General features: G+C 42.4%; 1 protein-coding gene across 6 annotated transcripts in view; it reads left to right on the top strand.

Annotated features, from left to right (window-relative positions):
* Nucleotides 1-19,528, top strand: part of DPY30 (dpy-30 histone methyltransferase complex regulatory subunit) — a 170,679-nt gene that overhangs the window by 125,334 nt on the left and 25,817 nt on the right. For all 6 annotated transcript variants that reach the window (XM_086927127.1, XM_086927123.1, XM_086927124.1 and 3 more), the window contains one exon: nucleotides 8,403-8,545. In XM_086927127.1, the coding sequence (XP_086783253.1) occupies nucleotides 8,403-8,545 (143 nt within the window). The remainder of the gene's footprint in view (nucleotides 1-8,402; nucleotides 8,546-19,528) is intronic.

Here is a 19,528-nt window from a genome sequence, read left to right as displayed (position 1 = left end):
CCATTTGCTCTGAGCAAGTGACCAGGAGCCCAGCTCCCACAGCCGCCTGACCTGCTAGCCAGCAGCCACCAACCGAAGGCCCCCTGCCTCTCATTGGATAGCATTGGGCCGAACTACCTCTGCAACCGGCCGCCCCTGTGCCACGGAGGGTGTACCAACTGTACTTACCTGACCCTGGGGGACCCCTTAGTCTATGCCCAGAACCACAACTTCACCAGTCGAGTACTCACCAGGAAACCGGTAACTCAATTACATGCCATTGAATAACATTGACTGGTTTGACTCGAAAAATCTTCTGTCTACTTTTGAAAACGTAAAATATTCATATAAAATCATCTGAATTCCGAAATACTCACTTTTGATCAGGAAAGGAGCCAGTACTGTACCCTGTAGCCCAGTACTGAACCGCAAAAGTAATCCCTAGCGGGTTTACTAATAACTTGTATTTTCTCCATAGGAATCCATTGTCTGCTTTTCTATGAAATTACTTTTAAGTGTCTACTTTTGAAACTAGAAGTATTCTTTAAAAATCATACGAAATACTGAAACGTAATTACTTACCTGTTTTAAGTTGAGACCCCAGTGCTGGCCCCAGGAGCCCAGTACTGGATTACAAAAGTAACGCGATCGTACTTTACCTGCAACCTGAATTTTCTCCTATTGGATAACATTGCCAGGTTTCTGTTGAAAAGTTTCTAAGTATGAACTTTTAAAATAGCTTTTTATTCCTGAAAAATCACTACAATACCTAAAACGTTTTTGCTAAACTGTTTTCAACTTAGACCACAGGACTGAACCTAGGAGCCAGTCCTGAAATTACCAAAGTAAAATACAAAGTAATCAAATGTGGTTATATAAGGAAATCCATTGAGCTCAATGCTAAATTGTGTGTTGAATTGTGTTGCCTACTGCAACCCCTGTACCTATTGTATTTACAAAGTTAATTGCCTTTCTGCAAAGTACTCATCTGAGACCTCTCATATGGAGAACAGTACATTTTGATAACTGTTGGTTCTAGAAATAAAACAACTATATCTCTTGATATAAAAACAATTGGCCTGGAGTTCAGTCTTTGAGTGTGTGAAACATTTTGCTGACTGAGTGTGTGCAACAAATGCTTTACACTGTCCTCTGGTACTGCCTTACTGCTCGACCAAGCTACCACTTTAGAGAGTAAGGTCACACCTGGCTTTAACCTCTTTTATACCTCTGGGGTTTGTGGACTCTATACACACTGTACCATATTCTGGTCCAGTGTATATAGGGCCACTTTCTTACCCGGGTTACTCAGCCATATTCCTTCGCTAGAACAAACCTCTCTGCATTGTCCCTTTTTGGGGGTGGCGGTACTAAATCCAAACGTGGCTGCTTGTTGAGTCACACTGTTTTTCATTACTCCAAAACTCTGTCAAATGTCTTTGGACAACCTCTGCCCTTGCATGCCACTTTCTGCTTCCACACCTATATTCATGCCCTCTTGTCACATTGCCTTGGTCGGAGTTCGTTTCAGGGCACACATTTTATCCATATCTCTTTTAGCAACAATAAAACCCAACATACAAAAGCCCATAGGTATCATAGGAATGTCTACGACGTTTGAAATCCTATGATTACTAGCTGGGGTGTCCTGTGGATATCAATATCCATGACCTCCACTAGTTTGTGTATCACAATCCCCACAATATCAACTAACCCTACAGCATCCTCTAAAAGTATGGAGGCAGGTGTGGTCCATCGTAGGCAGTTGGAATTTTCAGCCCTTCCCATTCTGAATATTTTGCTTCTATTGAAGTAGATTTGATGCAGTATTTTCAATTGTATTAACCTCAACCAAGTTCTGATATCTACTTCCCTTGGTGCCATTGAGCCGCCTCCCATTCAATGTCTTCTAGGGCTCCTACCTCTCTCTCACCAAGCCCACAGATTCTGGAGATTAGCTGAAGCATAGTGGACTATCACTAAGAAAATCAATATTTGTGAAGTTATCAGACACTGTGTGAGGTCATGAGAAGGGCATAGAAGGACGTTATTGGTGTTTAGCCATCAATAATTGGCACATTTCAGTGTTTTCAAGTATTAGATAGCGTCCATTATATCCCTTCAACTGAAGCTTTTTTAGGGCTTGAAGAATGTGTATGTAATTTTTTGAACAGTTTATTTCGCCTTAAGTAAAAAAAAAAAAGAAATGGATCACTTTGATTTAACTACTTCTTTAGTGAATATGTGTGTATTTGCTGTCCTGTAAACTGTCCCCTGAGCAAAATATCCATTTGGCATGGCCCTAGTCAGTGGGGGGGTGAGGTGTGAGCTGTACAATTGCCCATGATTTGTTGTAAAACTGTCCAGTGGTTTAAGAAATCATGATACCTAAAGAAAATCGCTTTTTCTATTTTGGTTTTCCTTTTTTTGTCCTATCAAGATAATAAAACTTGCACAACATTTTCAACATTGTGAGGCAATTTTCAGTAAATCTGAATTTCAAGTCTTTGAATTCTAAAGGACACAAATACGCAGGTATTAGCTATACCATCATTTAGCCTGTACCTTTTGAAATCCCCAACCCTTTCAAGGAAGTCAATTCATAACCATTGTCAGTCTTCCATGATGCTTTGCTATATAGTAACGACAGAGAACATAATAGCTCTGCCATCATCTCCAAATAAAAAAAAACTTTGTGGCCGCCTTCTCTTGTAAATAGCCCTCTCTGTGTTCATTGATTGGTCCATTCCTACTCAGAACTTTGCTCTTGTCAGACACAGAGTTAATGAATTCTCTTGAAATGCCACTCTTTGATACTACGAGCCCTTATGAATAGTGTGTTAGTATCGCTCTAGTGACGTGTGTGGTTTGCCATACCTGATTGTATACTATAAAAACTCTCCACATTCTCTCAGTTTTTTTAAAGAGCTTGAAATGGCAGCCGCCTCCCCATGTTAATATCACACGCAAAAAATGGGCTATCAGGCTCTAACACCCATTGAAACTTTCAGTATTACAATATCACAGACATGGGGGTTATTGTATTGGTTTCTTCAAAACATTCTTTTTCATATTGTGTTGAATAGCTGATTACATGAATATTTGAATCTAATGAGTCCAAAGTAAATTTCTAAAGCAAAAAGTAACCTGAGTTGGCATACTTTATCATCGGGATTGGCCCTAATCATGGTGCTTGTGGACCTCTGGGGCATTAAGCCTGACTGGCCCACATGAATCTGTGTTATGACTGCCAAAAGCCTGTTTACCAATATTTTACCTAGCAACTTAGTGTCTTCGTTAAGGTAGTAGGAAGGCTCCATATGACAGACAGCTTTTTATTTTTTATCAATGACTGCAAAAATAGTGTGCTTCTGGTCCACCACTAACTCTTATTTCTGTCTCAGAAATTCAAAGAAGTGCCTAATTTGAGCCGGTTGTTTCCGGAGCTCGGCAGCGGCACTTAATTGTCAATACCTGAGCTTGTGACAGTCTGCTGCAAGGTGGCGCTGTCTGGCTAATTTAGAGATGACCACAACAATAATTATTATTTCAATATACATTAAAAATTACTATTATCTGCTGCCCAAGCCATTCCTTTAGCTTTACGGGCCTGAAACAATCCGAACTATCACACTTGTTGCAATGTGATGGCTAGCAGTTGCATTGTTACGATCATTAGCATTATGGCAGGGGCAAGGTGTGGTGTAAGCTGCAGTGGCCTCCTGACGAGAGCCCTGGCACTGAAGTTTTTATTTTTTTTACAAATTAAGCACTGATGTAAAGTAGATGCATTCTTAAGGAAGATAGTTTTTTTTTTCTTCAATAACAAACCAATGGCAGAAAGTAATGTGGGCACGGAAACCTCCCTGTCTGCAACTCTTGAATACTTTCCATGACTATTTTGCTGTCAGTATTGTGATCCACGTCAACCAAGCCACAGCACCCATATTCACCTGTCAGGGGGAGAAGACTCGTTGGAAATGCAGCCCTACCCTCTTCCTCCTTTGTGTCAACATTCTATAGTAGTCTGTACAGGCCTGTACTATTTCTCCATCTGTGATGACATTCAGTCTCTCCCTTTCAGTGATTTTACTCGCCCATCTTGAGTCACGCTCCCTTAAGAATCGCAAGGCTAGCAGCCTTCTTGCCCTGTCCCCAACCTCAAGCAGTCTATTTGGCACACTCGGATAGTGTCTTGGCTGCCTCAATTGCCTCACCTTTGTATGCATTACAGGCTACAGTCAGCCTCTGTATATTCATGTCAGCCAGTGGATCTTTCATGTCCCTCTCTGCTATGACTACTCTTGTTCCAGGGAATGTATTCCTTTCCTCTTGAGTTTTCTCTTTTAGTTAATTTTAACTTGCTCTCTGCCTCTGATTACAGCTTTAAATCGATCCCAGAGCGTTATGGCAGATTGCACAGGTGCAGTGTTACCTTTAGAGGAAAAGTAGTTTAACCAAATAAGGCAGTAGTTACCTTCAGATCTGTTAGCTACCATGCTGCCATTTCTACAATTTAGTTGCCCGTAGGAGAGGACATTGGTCAGATATACCCTTTGGCAAATATTTTATTTGAAGGATCTGAGGAATTTCAATTGTTGGGCCAATAACCACTCTCGTTGGGGAAGTGACCCATGTGCCCCTGAGACATAGGATTAGTGGCGATCTGAGGGCGTTTCAATCTCCATGTGTCTGAGAATCATATGCCTTGTCAATTGTGCGGTTTGCTTGGGTGTCCTGTGCAGTACAGTCTCTGCCTTCGAACATAACATCAAGGAGGCTCTTCCTACTATGTTCATGAAGCATAGTGTTTCCATCATTAAGCAGTCTATCTTATGTAGTGTGATTTTCTGTAAGCACGTCAGAGCATATTCACTAAATATGGAGTACCTTTTTTACCCAGTTTCCCACAGAACTCCGTATAAGAGCCCCCTGGATCTAACCAGGCCCTAAGCACTGAAAATGGAGGAGATTATTTCCCCTAATATAGCCACCACAAAGAAGTCTATGCTAAATCCAGAATATGCCTAAGTAACCTTTCTTGCCTTCCCTAAGAAGCTAAATTCAGAGTGCATATGTTGTGCCTCCTTCAAGAGATCATGTCTGGGTTTTCCCCCTGAAGGTACTGAGACAATCGCCCCCACGCCCCCCTTTAAGTCTTTCCTCCCAGACCATTAATTTTCCTTGGCAAGTTTTTGTACAGCCCATTTGCTTTCAAATGTGACCCTTTTGTCTCCCAGAAAAGGTATTTGCACCAGGGACCGAGGAGTTCGTTCAATAGCAAAGCGAGATAAGAGTTCTGTATTTGGAACAAGAATATAGAGCCATTCTTCCCCCAAGTCCCTCTAACATGCCCACAATCCTGATGTCATTCTAATCTCCGTACCATTTTGCCTCCTCCATTCTAATGTCCAAGGAATGAGTAATTGAAGTCATCCACTGGATTTCTGTTTTCTGTGCTATGAAGCCATCTTCTAATTCCAAGATGAGCCTCTCCTCTTCAGTGACACAATCAACTCTATTTCTAAGGTCTTGTCTCCGCAGGGCAGAGATTGCTCCAATCGCCCCGATTTTGTTTCCATTCCTTTCCAGGTATTGTTAACGGCCTCAAAGAAAAGGTCATTGATCACGAGCTAGAGGCCAAGATACCTTCTCCTAGAGTATCTTGCACCTCCATCTAAATCTCGCCAGCAGCTGCTATGACCTTTGTAGCATATTTATCTATTTTACAATGGTTAAGCAGTTTCTTCCTGGTGAGATCCCCTAATGAGCACCTTCTCCGTCTGGTTTCTCCACGGAAACCAGCACAGCAGGTGGGTAGGTCTAACAATAATGCTGGAATTATAAGTCGGGCAGCTAGCAGACACAGGGGAGAGATGCCACAATTCCCTGAGCATGTGATCACCAGACTGAGGAATTGGCAGTTAGGCCATTTTACCACTCTCCCTTCTCGGTATTCCTCTAAGTGTCTCCTTTCAAGGTCCTCAGTCTTGCTCAAGTGCCTTCTTAATCACCACAACCGCTTTTTAAAAGGTCCGCTTCACACCAGTGTATCCCATGTGGATTGCAATGCTCCAAGGGGACCACCCTTCTTGGTGACCGAAATGCACTGCTTAGTTCAAGCCTTCACTGATAAGCCGTCAACCACCATCACCCCCCACCCTTCCCACAAGGCAGCGGACTATGTAAGGCCCACAGCAGAAAGAGTCCTCATTCTATGCTGCCATCGTTTGCTAGCCATTTTTTTCTGTTTGTACTCGACCCCAGGACATCCAGGTTATTAAAGCTCATGAGTCAATAGCCAGATAAAGGGGATGATTAAATCATTGCACAGGATTAGGGAAAATTGACTGGGATTTCGGACGAGTTTATAGAGACACGCCCTCCATCTTGCCTCACCAGTTCATGATCCCCTTTGATTACAGTTTTGAACTATTGAATTGCTGAAGGGAATTGCTTCTGTTTCACCTTTACAGAAAGTGACTCTTGAAACTGCCATGAGAAGGGTTGGAGGGGAAAGAAGAAATAGTACCTCAATTACAATCAGAGTTGCAGATGGACACTAATTACATTTAATGAATCTTGTTTGGTCCATGCTCCACAGAAAAGAACGGAAGTGATGCTTTGCCTGCACTGGCCAATGGGGAGGCAGCAAAGCAGAGTAACACAATTAAGCGAATAAACAGTAAGCAATGGTCTAGCTCCAAGCCCTTCATTGGAAACAGTAACGTCTCGCAAGTGAGAGCGCATGCATTGCATGCCCTGTCACAGATGCGAGCTAAAAGCTACCAAGTGACAGTGTTTCTTGACCATTAGCTAGTAATCCAATTGCTTTCCCTGAAATCTTTATACGTAATTCTTTTGCAGACAGATGAATTACTGCAGTTTTTAGCTCCTTCACCAAAGTTCTTCGGTATTTTCGGTTTGCAAATTATGCCCAGCCCACAAACCCCCCCCCCCCCCAAAGTAAAAGGAAAGTGTATTGCTCCTCTCATTGAAATGTGATATTGTAATACAGTATTACTGCGTTACTGCACTGCAAAAATGAGAATTTCAGCAGAGCCATAATTAGAAAAAAAACAGTGTCTAGTCTACTCAGTGGCAGGAACTACTATGGTAAAAGTGCATTTTTTGAGACAAAAATATATTTTTGTTTTTAGCCAGTACATCGTCATCGACCCAGCAGCTCCCTTAACTATAAAGTAGTACAAAAGCAATGACAAAATAAAATGTGCGTTGACAACGCCAAAAGGCCCGCAGCCAATGCTAGACCTATTCTCTATGACAATGCTTGTGTTTGTTTTTTAAAGTGGTTACCTTGGCTATGAAGGGGTACCACTTTCTTTCCCTGTTCATGTTAATCTCATGCTACAATCTAAAGTAGATTCACAGGTTTAAGACAACCACTTCAATAACTTTGTCTAGTTAGGGATTTCATGATCTGTTGTGTTGCTTAGTCTTTCCTCATTCTGAGAACTGTGGAATGAGTGACTATTAGGTGAGCACATCTGAAATGGGTACAGTAGGACCATTTTAAAGAGGAGGTTGTGTGTGGCAGTGTACACGGTTGTCATTTAAAAAAAGTCTTCATGGAAGTGCTTTCTCTGAGTATAAACGTTGTTTCTTTGCTTTGATCTCGGAGTTATATTTGTTTTCCTGTTCTATTGTATACATCGCTGCTATGGGAAATCTATATGTCGTCTTTGGGGTTTTTTTTCCGACAAAGTGAAATGTAAGTTAAATGCAACAATCCTCTGAAATTATCTAGCTAAATTGAAACAGTAGTGGTTACTTTGCCAGTACTGCTATATCCCGCTCCTCCCGGCTTGTAATATGCAGAACCGCTGGAGTAAATGTAGCACAATAGCCAGCGAGTTTTGGGGCAGTTGCGGTGCTTAATGTTTGCCAGTGATCGCAGATGCTGAACTTCCCCTCTCTTTTTAAGGGCCGGAAGTGTAGGCTGGGGAAAATGTGGCATGAGGTGGAAGAAAAGCTAGGCATCCTAGATATCCGGAATTGGTAGCTCTAACATCAGGCGCCCAATAACAGTTTTGGGTACCTGTCCTTATTTATTTTTTGGGCACATATTAAGCACTGCACATGCCATTTAATTTCTTATAATTGTAGCCTGAGACACTCTTTTGAATCTGACACATGGCTGATAATTGGAGGTGCGGAGACTCAACTTTTCCTTTAAGGCTCTGAATGACTTGAATGTGCATTTCGCCATTTGTAATGCATTTCACGTGTATGACCTGAAATGCAGATACCTCTTTTGATTGTTCCTACATTTATACAATGGGATTTATTTACGAGTTTTTGTTTTTTTGATTTATTTTTGGTTTGTACGATCTTTTGCTCTCTAGTATTGCTACATTGAATTAAAAATGTTGGATACTCCACCTTTTTGTCTTTGTGTATAGAGAATAGTAGAAAATGAGAAGGCTAATGCAGATAAAGTATCCAAGCAGAAGGTTGATCTTCAGTCCCTACCTACACGGGCGTACCTGGACCAAACCGTAGTGCCTATATTATTACAAGGCCTTTCCGTACTCTCGAAAGAAAGGTAAGCTATTGTACTTATCGAACTGCTGTTTAAAACTTTTAATAGAACAGAACGATTGTTTTTAGCTCTTGATGGCAGATTAATCCTCCCACCCCAAAGTGCCTTTTAAATTGGTTACTTCACAATGAGTTCTTCTCATAAGCACTTAAAATCACCACTTGCTCATGTGTGCAGCATGTGTTCTGCTCTTGTTGCTCGGATGTATTGATCAATACGTGAGGGACTGGAGCTAGGGTGTACAGGCTTAATCTGTAACTATGAAGAGTTCGTGCCAGTTCCATTCAGTCGTTGGCCTCTCCTTGAAAAAATATTTTCCTTCCAGTGCCAGCGGACATACAGACCAGTGGACGCCCACGTACCTAAGCACCAAGCTGGTATATACCCCCCCTCCCCGTAAACAAAAAGCCAAGTGGTATATTCGGTGACCCGCATTTATACTGTCACAGATGAACAGGAGTGGACAGTATATGTAAGGAATTTCCAGAGGTCACACACCTGCAGAAATGGGACTACACTGGAATCAGTAGAAATCTAGGCACTCATCCATAAATACGCATAGCGCACATACCAGGACTTATTTACTGAGAGGCGCAGACATAGCGGGACAGGTGGGTAGATACTGAATGGACGACTAGTTGTTAGCTGGGAGGCCCAGACGCACATCCAGATTTCTAGCAGTCCGTTTCATAATAGTACATGTGTGGAGATTGAATGCTTGGTGATGGCTGTCAGACAGGTGAACAGATGCAGAACACTCCAATATGCGGGATCCAAGAATGCTTTAAAATCAGACAATTGGTTTTCCTGTATATAATTTCTATTTTCCTGGTTAAGCCGATTGTAATTAAATATGACCTGTAAAATGAAAATAAGTTGTGAAATTTCTTTTCATTTCCTTTCAAAAAGAAGAAAATGGGCAGTATACAGCACATCCTTAGAAGAAAGGAAAAACCTGCATGGCCTTTTTAAAATAATTGAGCAGATACTAAGCCCCACAATACCATTTGGTTGTTAGAACTATATTCCATTCTGGGGAGTGGGATCCCCGACTCTTCCCTTCTACTAATATTACAGGAAATTCATTTCCTAAGTGATTTTTGAACTGATGTCAACATATTTTGGTCCTTTGTTCTGTTGTTGAAAGAGTTTCGTTTTTCATCCGCTTAGTTTTTTCAACTTTCTGCAGAATATTTTAAGGCATCATTCCATCATTTTTTAAGAAGTACCCTTCTTGTGGAGACGACCCACACGCCTTGCATATGTCTGTTCTGTGGAAAAGTGTCACACTGTTGGGAGATGTCCATTAAAAAACCTTAAGGACACAGGAAGGAATTTGAAGGAGCTGCAATTGAAAGAAAACAAGTCAACAAAAGATGTTCTGGATGCGATCTCCACCTAGAAAAGATATTTGGTAATCCCCATGTCTTTTAGGGCCCTTCATAGAAATAAGGTGAAGCAAAAAAAAAGGGCTTTTAGTCTGTCTCCTATACCTTGACCTACTACTCTAGTATTTTCGTCATTCTGAAGTTCGGTCCATCTAATGTGTTCACCTGCTACTTCCCAATCTTTTTCTCTTAGTTTATCATTTATACCCGATGGCAACAATAATTTCAGAATTGCTGTGATGTCAGAAAGAGTATATGTTCCCATCATTAATACATCTCCTAATTCTTTAAAGAATCCAGCAGGATCCTTTGAGTGGGAAGGAACTATCTCTTTTAACCTTAGTAACTCAAGTTTTGTCAAGGGTACATAGATAAAAAGGCGATGTAGCGCGCCATTCGCGTCGGCTCTGGGGTGGACCTCTCTCATGGGGAACTGGCGTGTTTGAGGAAGTCTATTAATTGGTCCACAAGTATTATTGAAAGATTTATATTCAGCCGTTTTCTGGTATTTCTGTCTAAAATCTATAAATGTGTTGAGAAAAACTGAGCTATTGTGGAGGAACAGGTTATCAGCGCAGTCAGACAGAAAATCTTCGAGTCTTGGATCATGTTTAAAATGAGTGTCATTGAGTGTGATGAGATGTTGTACCATGTAGAGACTTGCTAATCTTTGATGTGAGCGTGGTAATGCTAGAACAAGTTGGGCTATGAGATCATTGTCATATATCTTATATTGAGAGACCCATAGGGTCGCAGTTCTGGCTATTTCCTCCTCATCCAGTGTAAGCGGAGGTTCCTGGTCTAACAAGTAGTCTAATGCATTGGATGTATTTTCAAATAACTCATCTGGAGATGACCGTTCAGAGTGACCTTGGAGGAATGTAGGCAGGGGTGTTCGTGAATTAGGGGCGGAAGAACGAACAGGTAGAACTTTTTCAGTAGGTTCAGTAATTTCCTCCTCTAGTTTCTTATTCTCTTAATTTGTTTGCAAGTTTTGCAGAATACGGTCACCTTACGGGTGAACCTGTCTAGTGCATCATTTATAAGTTCTAGACTAGTGTGGTCAGATGCGGAATCTAATAAGTCAAAAAGGGAAACTGGTACATTTCTTTCCTCTGCTTGTATATGTTTTATGAAACAGCAAAGGAGGAACCTATACATGTGCATTTTTATAGGGTGTGATCTTCTTGTAGTCATAGAGTTAATGGCTCGTGAGTTCTCTCCAGTACGAAGAAACTCAGAGGCCGCTTGAAGAAACGTGTCAATTGCTGGTAGATGTCTTATTTCTTCCCAGGAGTCATGAAGTATTTTACTTATTCGGCCCGCCTCCCCTGTGTTGCTCGGAGTCGGGTCATAGGGGCAGTCGGGAATTGTTTTACTGGGTCTGGACCTACGGCACCCCCTTCTGGAGTGAGAGGTGGTGTGTTACGTTGTAAAAGGGGTGGCAGAAGCAGAGGGTGTTGAATTACTGGAACCTCATATGGAGGTGGAGTATCTAAGAGGAAATTGGTGAAAATATCCTCTGGTGATGGGGCGGTAGGTTTTGTCTTAGGTGGTGCAATGTTAAAGTTTTCAGGTGTAGATGGCAATACAGGATAAAAACCAGTAGAAATGGCTGATTGTTCCCTTTTATTCCTTTCACTAACTACTTCTTTCCCTATTTCTTGTAACTGTTCTTTCTTGGCCTGCTCTGACATTCTCTTACCCTTTTCAACTTCATGCAATTCCTTCTGTTGCCTCCTATGGGCTTCTTTTCTCCATAATTCCACCGAGTCACTTTGTGACTGGCGGACTCCCTTTTTCTTCCACAACTGTTCCTCTAATTTTATAATGCATTCCATGTCAAAAGTACCATTTTCATGCCATCTATATCTGTGTTCTAGGTCTTTAGTATAATCCACCCATAAATCACAATAAATAATTGCACCGGCACCATGTTTTGCATACATGAAGTGTCCTGGAGTATCCCGAGGAGGAAGGGGAATTTCTTTCTCAAGAATACTCCTTTTGGTTGCTATCTGCGTATTTTCGAAAAAATAGGCATGATGGCAAGACTTTTCAAAGATTTAGAATTGAGAGAAAAAGAAAAACAAACAGAAAATATATCTTTACCGTACCCACGAAAGTGGTGAGTTCGTCTTTTATACTAGTTTAGCAGTCCTCACAAAATAAGTGAGAAACCAACAAAAACATGTATCTTTACCGCACCCACAAAAGCTGTGGGTTCGTCTTTATACTTTTCAGCAGTACTCACCGAAAAAATAACTGGAAGGCCTCTTGAAGATCTTGAAATGCGTGCAGCTTCTAAAGTGGGGCTCACAGAACCTCGGACTCGTCTCTTCACAGGTTGGGCTCTGGTTCAAGACGTTCCGCAATTTTCCTCACTGCCTCGTGTGGATGCTGGGCCGCAGTTGGTCCCCCTCTTTGCCTCGAGGGAGTTAGCGGGAATTCCCCGCGTTGTGCACTTTGAAGTCCGTCAAAGGTCAGGAGGGGACAGTACCGGGTCCAATATTGCCGGCGCGTGGGGAAAAGGGAACGTTCCTGTTCGGGCGCCAATTAATGTGGTAAATTAAGTCAATATTACCTCATCTCAGAATTTCTATACTTAATAATCATAATTTCAGTCAAAGCAAGGAGAGGAGTCCGTGGTGCTCGAGTACAAAAAAAAAGGGTCCAGTAACTAGAGTTAAGGGGAGAGCTCCAGCACCAAGCGGGTACAGGAGTGGTCTGCAGCTTTATTCACACATCAGAATATTTATACAGTTTTCAGTCAATAGGCAAAAGAAGAAAAGTGAAGTGACAAGAAAAAGGGAAGTGACAAGCAGTAATTTCCAACAGATGTGTCAAGGTGGGGGCGTGTCTTGTGTCTCGTGAGAGGGCATGTGATGTGTGGAAATGTGTTCTCTTTCAGTTGAAGGCCCTTACTCATTCGGGGGTTTATCTCTGGCTTAGAGTCAAGAACAGGAACCATTTTGTGTAAAACAGGAACTATCTTGCTGGTTCTGGGAATTGGCTGAACCACAAGAGTCAAAAAGAGGAACTATCTTGTGTAAAACAGAGACCATCTGCTCTCTGGCTTGCAGTCAAGGACAGGAACTATTTCTTAAGACAGGAACTGTCTGCTGGTTCTGGGAATTGGCTGAAGCACAGGGAGGGGTGGTCAATGAACTAAGATGCCAGGTGCAGGGTGTCTTACAGTTAAGAAAACAGGAACTATCTGCTGCTGGTTCCCAGAATTGGCAGAACCACAGAAATGTGTGGTCAATGAACGGGGGTGCCAGAGGCAGGGTGTCTTGCTTGTGGGTCTGGGTCTGAAGACAAAATGGATGTCACACAAAATGGGTGCTTGTCTGAATAGAAAAATGGCTGTCGGGCAGAAACAGGGAAATGATGGGGCACAATTGTCAATTTTATTTCCACATAACAGGCGCGGAACTAGAGGGAGCATAGGGAAAGTGTAGATGAATTTGTTCGACCAATTGATCGAAAATGCATTCCCGCTCGACTCTCTGTGGGGATGACGACTTGCAAAGCGTTGGCATTTCCTGTTGGAGGCAATCGCAAAAGATCCATCTGTGGCTGGCCCCACTGACGGAAGATGAACTCTAGAGTTGGTTGATTGAGTTCCCACTCGTGATTGTCTGTGAGTGAGTCCGCTAGGACATTGGTGACACCCGACATATGGATCGCTGAGAGATGGACTTGATGGTGAATCGCCCAGTCCCATATTTCTTGTGCTTGCCTGGAGAGCAGAAGAGAACTCGTGCCGCCCTGTTTGTTGAGGAAGTGTGTACATTATTGAACACAAGGGATGAGAGGCAACACATATGCGAAAAGAGCAATTTAACATTAAATCAACTAACCAAGATCTTTCAGAAAGTGTATGAGGAGCCCAAAATTCCTTTAATGTTCTTATTGTTTTCTTTCAATCTTTAGAGTATAACAAGCAGACTCAAGCAACGCGTTTCCCCTTAAACTGGGGCTTTTTCACTTACACTTCTTAGAAGTATAAGCTAAAGACTTTGAAGGCAGGGCCCAAAGGAACAATATTTGCAAAGTTTGGTTACCTAAAGGAACAGAAGGTTATGACCCTTATCAGTATATTGAGACTTGGCTTTCGCAATCTGTCGCACCTCAGCCCATTTCAAATTGATTCACAGCCGAAAAGGGCCCATTGCATGCTTGCCAAGTCTCCTCCTCTTTAGGCTAATCCTCACCAATAGTTGCCAAGATACTTAACTATAGAGAAAAAGAAACCAACATCCAGTGGTCACTCCAAAGAAGGCACCAGATCATTGGCAGTGAAAGTTCTATGACTAGACAGTAGCGGTCCAACACCGCAGGGTCAGTTTTACAGGCATTAAGCGTAGACCCTGGGAGGGGGGCCTTCGATATGCTCTCTTGATCCTTGCTAGGCTTAAGATCGTGTCTAATCAGCTGACATTTTTCTTCAATACACCGGAGGCAACCTGGGACTAGGCTGCACACTTTGAGGCAGGCAACCAACTAAAGAGGGGCGAAGGAATACAACCAATCCTCATCCCAGTCCACTAAACATCACTTGATAAGAAGCAGCAAGAGTTTCTGTAGACTAGACCCTTTCTCGCCATTACAAGCCATCCAATAAAAGCAAAAGGCTATAGCCAAGGATGCATCATTCAGGAGGACGACTGTTCCATCTATTTCGGCAATTCATCTGACAACTTCACGTTAATGAATCAGACTCTGACTCTAGCAGGAACACCTCAAGGATTTTACCCGTTGTTACCCCACAAACATCGCCTTAATTGTAACTCATTATATACTAAGTGAAATATACTAGCATGTTACAGGCAGCTCATATAGTAGCATCACAATGTTCCAACTTCAGTTGCACCATACTTTTCAGTCTTTAGAATACTCTTACTAATCATCCATCCACGATGTCCATGTCAGTTATGACTGCTTTGTGAGCATCCTTCCTGACCTACACACAACGGAATACCTAGGCCAAACTATATCAGATCACAATCAGTTACTGATCCACACTAAGGGGGATTAAGGTAAGCCACCTTTCCCGACATGGAACCTTCAGCGTGCCCAACTTGAAGACTCCGCCTCTCAGGAATCACTTACGGAGTTCATTGATTCATACTTTAAAGAGAGTACGGATACAGTTGTCCACATTCCCCCTCATGGGAGGACATTAAAGTAACCCCATGGGGATAGTGCATAAAGACCTCTATAGCAATGAAATAACATATCACACAGCAACTGGGTACATTGGACAACTTAATCCAACACTTTTTATTAGAATGACTGCATCCGACACTTTTTTAATAGAATGACTGAGCTGCATAGAGTTTTGCAAACAAAAAAAGAGTGTTCAATGGTACATAGAGAACCACACTTAGAGCAAAGAGAAATATCACTGGCCTTGCTTTGGTCAGTTAGGAAAGCCCTCACTCACCGACCTGGTCGGTGACATGCTTCATCATCGGGCCCCAAAGTGAAGGCGGCGACTAAAGGACCCCAAAGAACACTCAAATTATTTATTTATTTAATTGAATAGTTTTATAGAGCGCGAACAAGACCCTTTCGGGTACCAGAGCACTGTACATAATTGGTGAAAGCAAGGGTACAAACACAGTGGGCCAGTAGGAGAAGGTTATAACAAAACAGGGTAAGAAGATCAAGTTAGGCGTGGGGGTATCAGCAAAGCTCATTAGCACAAGAAGCAAAATAACGTCTAAGCATACAGTAAAATGCGCCAGAATAGTGCAACAGGAGTCCGAAAATGAACAACACACGAGCAAAATCACAAGTTGATGCTGTTAAAGTGCCCAAGAGCACAGAAGAAAAATAACATAAAAGCATACAATAAAAGGCACCAGATTAGTACAACAAGCATCAGAGTATTCGCAAAAACAAGAGCATGATGACCGGTTGATGCTGTTAAAGTTCGTTTAAGAGTAGCGGTTTGACAAGTTTTTAGATCTTGGAGGTTTCAAGAGTAGGGAGGACTTACTTCTAAGGTTCCGGCTAGAGCCCGAAAGCTCAAGCTTATTTGCCAGGTAGATCGGGGTGTTGTAATGGATAGTTTTAGGAGTCAGGCAGGCTATCTTGAATCGGATCCTGGCATCGATGGTTAGCCAGTTTAGTTGCAAAAGATCGGGGGAGATGTGGTCATGATTTCTAGAGCCTGTGATGAGTCTAGCCGATGCGTTCAGGGTAGCTTTGAGAGGGGCCAAGCGAGATTTGGGAAGTCCCGCAAGGGTCACCAGACCATATTCCAGTCTAGAGATAACCAAGAATTAAACCGCTGGCTTGAGGTCTTCAGGGGGTAGGAAAGGTTTGATTTTCTTAAGGGTATTGAGTTGGAAGTTGGCTCCCCTAATAGTAGCACTGATGTGTGCTTACATGTTTAAGTGTTTATCCAAGGTGATACATAAGGATTTTGCAGAGTCTACCAAATGAGGGGTGCAGTTCAGAGCAGTGAGTTGCTTAAGCCAGTCTAAGGTCGTAGCCGAGTGATTAGGTGAGGAGATCAACAGAAATTCTGTTTTAAGAGTATTTACCAGCAGATGGGTCAGAGCTAACCATTGTTGGGTTTGTGCCAGTGCATCATTTAACTATTTTATGTCCTCTTGAGATGAAATATTCATGTATAATTGTGTGTCATCTGCCTACATGCGATACTGAATATTCGCAAGGTTCAGAATGGTTCCATAAAAAGGTTGAAGAGAGTAGGCAAGAGCGCGGATCCTTGGGGCACTCCAATCATGACAGGTGTACTGGTTTCAAGGGATTGATTAACTTTGATCCTTTGTGTGCGGTTATGCAGGAAGGAAGCTAACCAATTTAGTACCGGGCCCGAGAGACCCATCCTGTGTTGAAGAAGATCAATCAAATTTGCATGTTTGATGGTGTCAAAGGATGAAGACAGATCCAGAATTATCAGGAGACAAGGGACATTTTGGTCAAGGGCTTTCAAGGCGTCCTCAACAATGTGTGTTGGTGCCATTTCAGTACTGTGCCCTGATCTGAAACCTGACTGATTGGGCTCAAGGAGTTGGTATATCTCAATGTTGTTGCAGAGCTGCGAGTGGATGCACATTTCAAGAAATTTAGATAGTGTCATGATGCTGGTTATAGGTCGGAAGTTATTCGGATCAGATAGATCCGCTTTAGGCTTTTTTGGGATGGGGTAACTTGCCCAATTTTTAGGCAATCCGAAATCTTTCCCTGTAGGAGGGATTCTTGAATGATCCTGGTCCAAAGAGGGAGAATGGCTGAATTGAGTTCTTTAAAAAGCTTAGCAGGTAAAGGATCACAGAAATGGTTAGAGGGTTTAAGGGACGCCATATTGTGTAGGAGCTCTGTGACATCAGTCAGGAGAAAGGAATTCCAAGAGGCGTTGTTTTTGAGAGTACAGCCCAAGGGCAAGAATATTGTCAAGGAATCAGTTAACTCAGCTGGTCCGGCAGCGGGTTTTGAAAGTCTCAGAGTTGGGGAGACAGGTAATGGCTCCAATTCGATTTTCCTTCTTTTTGTCGAGAAGTGAGCTGTGAAGTCATCACCACTAGGGAGGCGGGCTACCTGAGTAGAGCGGGTTGGAAGAACGGTTAGTTTGTTCCTTGATGATTTCAAAGAGTTTCTTGAGTCTATTTTTGGTTCCACCCAGCTGAGTGCTGAAGTGGTCTATTTTAGCCAGGCGGATGTGTTTATTGTAAGTGTTTCTCACTTTACTAAGTTGAGTGAGATTTGTGGTGGAGGGTTTGTTTCTCCAGAGTGTCTCAGAGAGTCTACGATTGTGTCATTGGTCATTTTGGGAATCATTAAACCAAGGTTTGGAATGTTTGACGAGAATCCTTATGAGTTGCTTAGGTGCAATATAGACACCATGTTAATGTAGTGACTAACTAGAATACTCACCAGGACCTCCCCTTCCCAATAACGATGCACTCCTGGGCGTACACATGCCCCCGCCACAACACTGATGCCAGGTCCTTGAAGAAACACATATGATATCAGTGGCCTCCGACCAAATCTAGCCTCTGTTTCTGCAAATATGTTCCAACACCCTCCTATGCCGCTATGCATTTCATACTTTACAACCTTTGAGAGGACACAAGGTTTAACCAGATTACCACTGTAAACATAACTGTCTGCACATTGGGGAACTGTTTGTTTATTGCCTCTGTTTGGCATACATGTAGGATATGAGGTACATATCTGTTAGCTAATCTTGACAATTTCTGCTATAACTCCACGTATGCCACCCAGTGAATAATTAGCCTGGGCAACCATATGCTGCAAGGGCATAGCTACCCTTGCAGCATGTGGTTGCTGCTAGTCACCAGTATGTTTCCTTCAACTTAACTAACGCTGAGCTCATCATGATTGTATACTTCTATCTCTCTCCTCTGGATACTACCTAAATCTTTAATCCCAATGATAAAACAATTAATGTGCAGTACCATTTCACCTGTTTGTAAACCAATAAAGATATATATTTTTTTATTTTAGCAATAACAGAGTCTCAAAGATGATTCTCTGTTTTACTGGCAACCAGTGCAGTTTCTTCAGTGCGGTGCTAATAGAGGCTTGTCCCGAGAGGCCAAGCAGTGTCTGAGCTGCTGCATTATGCATGCATTGAAGCCTATTCAAACGCGATTGAGTGATATCCAGATACAGAACATTGCAGTAGTTCAGTCTGGATTTGACCAGAACCTGGACTACTGTTTTTTAGGCGGACCCAGGAGAAGATGAAGAATATTTATTGTTGGATCTCAATATCCCGTAGCTCTTTCCTGGCAGGGCTTTAATCTGGCCTTCAAAAGAAAGCTTCTCATCAAACCAGATGTCCAGGGACCTATCCTTGGGCTTGTAAATTGTTGAAGGCCAAGGTTATCTGGGTACCAATCATTGGAACAGATGTTGAGATGCTTGTACAGTACCAGAACCTCCGTCTTCTCAGCATTCAGTTTTAAGCAATTAAGGTCCATCCAAAAGGCAACATCTACCAGACACGCACAAAGGGAAGAGGATATCTGCTCACTATTGTGGGGAGAGAGTTATGATGAGCTGTATGAGATAATAGTAAAACCATACTGCTCCGTGACCCCAGTCAGAGGTCTGACATAAACATTATAAAGAGTTGGACTCAAAGATGAGCTCCAAGGAACTCCTTGCTTAAGAGAGCGAATAGATGACTAAAATAGTTTGTTACACCTGGAAGGTGCGTCCCTGCATGAATGAGGTCAACCGGCATGGTACTGTGCCACTAATGCCACTGTTCCAGAGCCGCTTGACCCAAATATTGTGAGATACAGTGTTAAACATGGCACTGAGATTGAGCATAAGAATTAGAATGGTGTTGCCCTCATCCATAATCCACCTTGCAGATTCGGGGGCAAGCAGCAGGGCTGACTATGTGCTATAAAAAGGCCAAAAGCCTAATTGAGTTCTGTGTGGGATCTTATTATCCTCCCGGAAATTGGAAAGCGGTCTATTTACATGCTTTTCCGCTAACTTGCCAAAAATGGGCAACAGTGATATGGGCCAATACGTTTCAGGCCTGGATGCATCTAGTAGCATTTTTTATCAAAGGGACCAC

The sequence above is a fragment of the Lissotriton vulgaris genome, chromosome 6, assembly GCF_964263255.1.
Source record: "Lissotriton vulgaris chromosome 6, aLisVul1.2, whole genome shotgun sequence".
NCBI classification, from domain to species: Eukaryota; Metazoa; Chordata; class Amphibia; order Caudata; family Salamandridae; genus Lissotriton; species Lissotriton vulgaris.
Note: the sequence above shows the minus strand (reverse complement) of the source record. Positions and strands in the feature narration are given on the sequence as shown.